The sequence below is a fragment of the Alternaria postmessia genome, assembly GCF_024291825.1.
Source record: "Alternaria postmessia strain BMP 2775 chromosome Unknown scaffold_374, whole genome shotgun sequence".
Classification (NCBI taxonomy): domain Eukaryota; kingdom Fungi; phylum Ascomycota; class Dothideomycetes; order Pleosporales; family Pleosporaceae; genus Alternaria; species Alternaria postmessia.
Window position 1 is genome coordinate 1 of NW_026260447.1, and position 2041 is coordinate 2041.

The 2041-nt window shown below is 49.1% G+C and overlaps 1 protein-coding gene across 1 annotated transcript; it reads left to right on the forward strand.

Annotated features, from left to right (window-relative positions):
* Positions 1-1314: 1314 nt before the first annotated feature.
* On the forward strand, positions 1315-1760 carry J4E82_011727 (uncharacterized protein; the record flags this gene model as incomplete). The annotated part of the gene is made up of 2 exons (XM_051737918.1): positions 1315-1490; positions 1511-1760. The coding sequence occupies 2 exons, from the start codon at positions 1315-1317 to the stop codon at positions 1758-1760; spliced, it is 426 nt and encodes a 141-aa protein (XP_051582323.1).
* Positions 1761-2041: the final 281 nt, after the last annotated feature.

Below are 2041 nucleotides of genomic sequence, written 5' to 3' on the forward strand. Positions count from 1 at the left end.
AGGTCCTTCTGATACACGAGGCGGGGGCAGACAAGGCTAGTGCGGCGCTGGATGTCAATGGGTAGCTTCAGCGATCCGACAGGTATGCCAGGCATCGCACACGCGGTGGAGCACCTGCTGTTCATGGGGACTGGAAAGTACCCAGAGGAGAACGCCTACAGTCAGTATCTGACACGCCACGGCGGATACTCGAATGCTTTCACATCCTCCACTTCGACCAACTACTACTTCGAGCTCTCATACCCTTCTTCTACGCCTACAAGCAGTCAAACCCTATTTTGAGATATATCACAAACAAATCTAGCAAAGTTCGAAGAAGACTCGCTGCTAGGGGGAGGGCTAAATCGATTTGGCCAGTTCTTCATCAGTCCACTATTCTTGGAAGACACAGTTGATCGCGAGCTCAAGGCGGTGGACTCAGAGCACAAGAAGAATGTCCAAGATTGTCAAGATGGGCGATGGAGGCAGTGGTCATGTAACCTTGTCAACATGACTAATTAGTGTCACTACCTAGTCCCAGGCCCAGCTTGATTGATGGTACATCTCTCACACCCACACATTTTTGATAAAGATGACACGTGGCGGATGATTCAGTTTGACAAAACATTGGTCAATCCAGGCCATCCGTACCACCGCTTCTCGACAGCAAACTGTAAGCCTAGAACTACATGACATGAATAATGCGTCTGGCTATCTCAGAGCTCAGACAGACACTTGCACATACACACAACAATACACTTATACATGAGACCCTATCCTACCATCACCCCTTGCTTACAGAAACTACAAGACTCTACACGATGGCCCTGTAACGTGTGGTGTCAGGATCCGCGACGAGTTCATCAAGCTCTATCCAACGCACTACTCGGCGGACCGTATGAGGTTGGTAGTCCCAGGTCGGGAGAGCTTGGATAATCTGGAAGCATGGGTAGGGCAGATCTTTGCTAAAGTGCCGAACAAAAAACTAGGCCGAAATCGCTGGGATACGCCCGTTTATACCGAGAAGGAACTGCTGACGCAGACCTTCGCCACACCAGTTTTGGAGTCCCAGTCACTAATTAGAGCTTCAATCCGCGTACCGTATGGATATAAGGTTTACGAGTCACAGCCTCCAAGCTATCTTGACTACTTGCTCGGTCATGAAGGGCCTGGCGGTATCCTTGCGCTTCTCAGGGCAAAAGGCTGGGCGAGCGAACTGGGAGCTGGAGGATGCACCCTTTGTCCTGGCTCAGGACTGTCTATATTTTGTTGACTAAGGAGGGCCTATACCGCTACAAGGAGATTACAAAGCTTGTGTTCCAATACATAGGACTCATGCGCGATCAGCCGTCTCAAGAGTGGGTAGTCAAAGAGCAAATGCAGATTAGTCAAGTAAAGTTCCGATTCAAGGAAAAGAGCCCACCCAGCCAAACTACAAGTGATCTAGCAGGCATCATGCAGGAACTTTATGATCACAGGATGTTGCTCAGTGGGCCAGCCACTATCAAGAAGTTGATGCCGAGCTGATTAGCGAAGCTATGTCTTATCTCCGACTGGACAACTTTAGAATGACGATTGTGAGTCAAGATTTCCCAGACAGTTGGAACCAAAAAGAAAAGTGGTATGGCACAGAGTACAAAGTCGAGAAGATACCAGAAGACTTCCTTGCTGGGATGAGAGAAGCATTCGAGAGCAAGAGCCGGCCGGCAGAGTTGCATCTCTCACACAAGAACGAGTTCATTCCGACCCGACCGGAAGTGGAGAAGAAGGACATTGAATAGCCGACCAAGGAGCCCAAGCTTATTCGCCATGACGACAACGTACGCGTCGGGTGGAAGAAGGAAGATTAGTTTTGGGTACCCAAGGCTCATATACACATCTACTTCCGAACGCCTAACGTTAAAGAGGGTGAACAGTAATGGTCTTGCGGATTGCCTAACGTTAAAGAGGGTGAACAGTAATGGTCTTGCGGATTGCCTGGGAGTCCGAGCGCTTTGAACGACAGGGGTATTACTGATTTGCATGTCTAAGAGAAATCAGTTTAGGTCGTAAAAAGCGACAA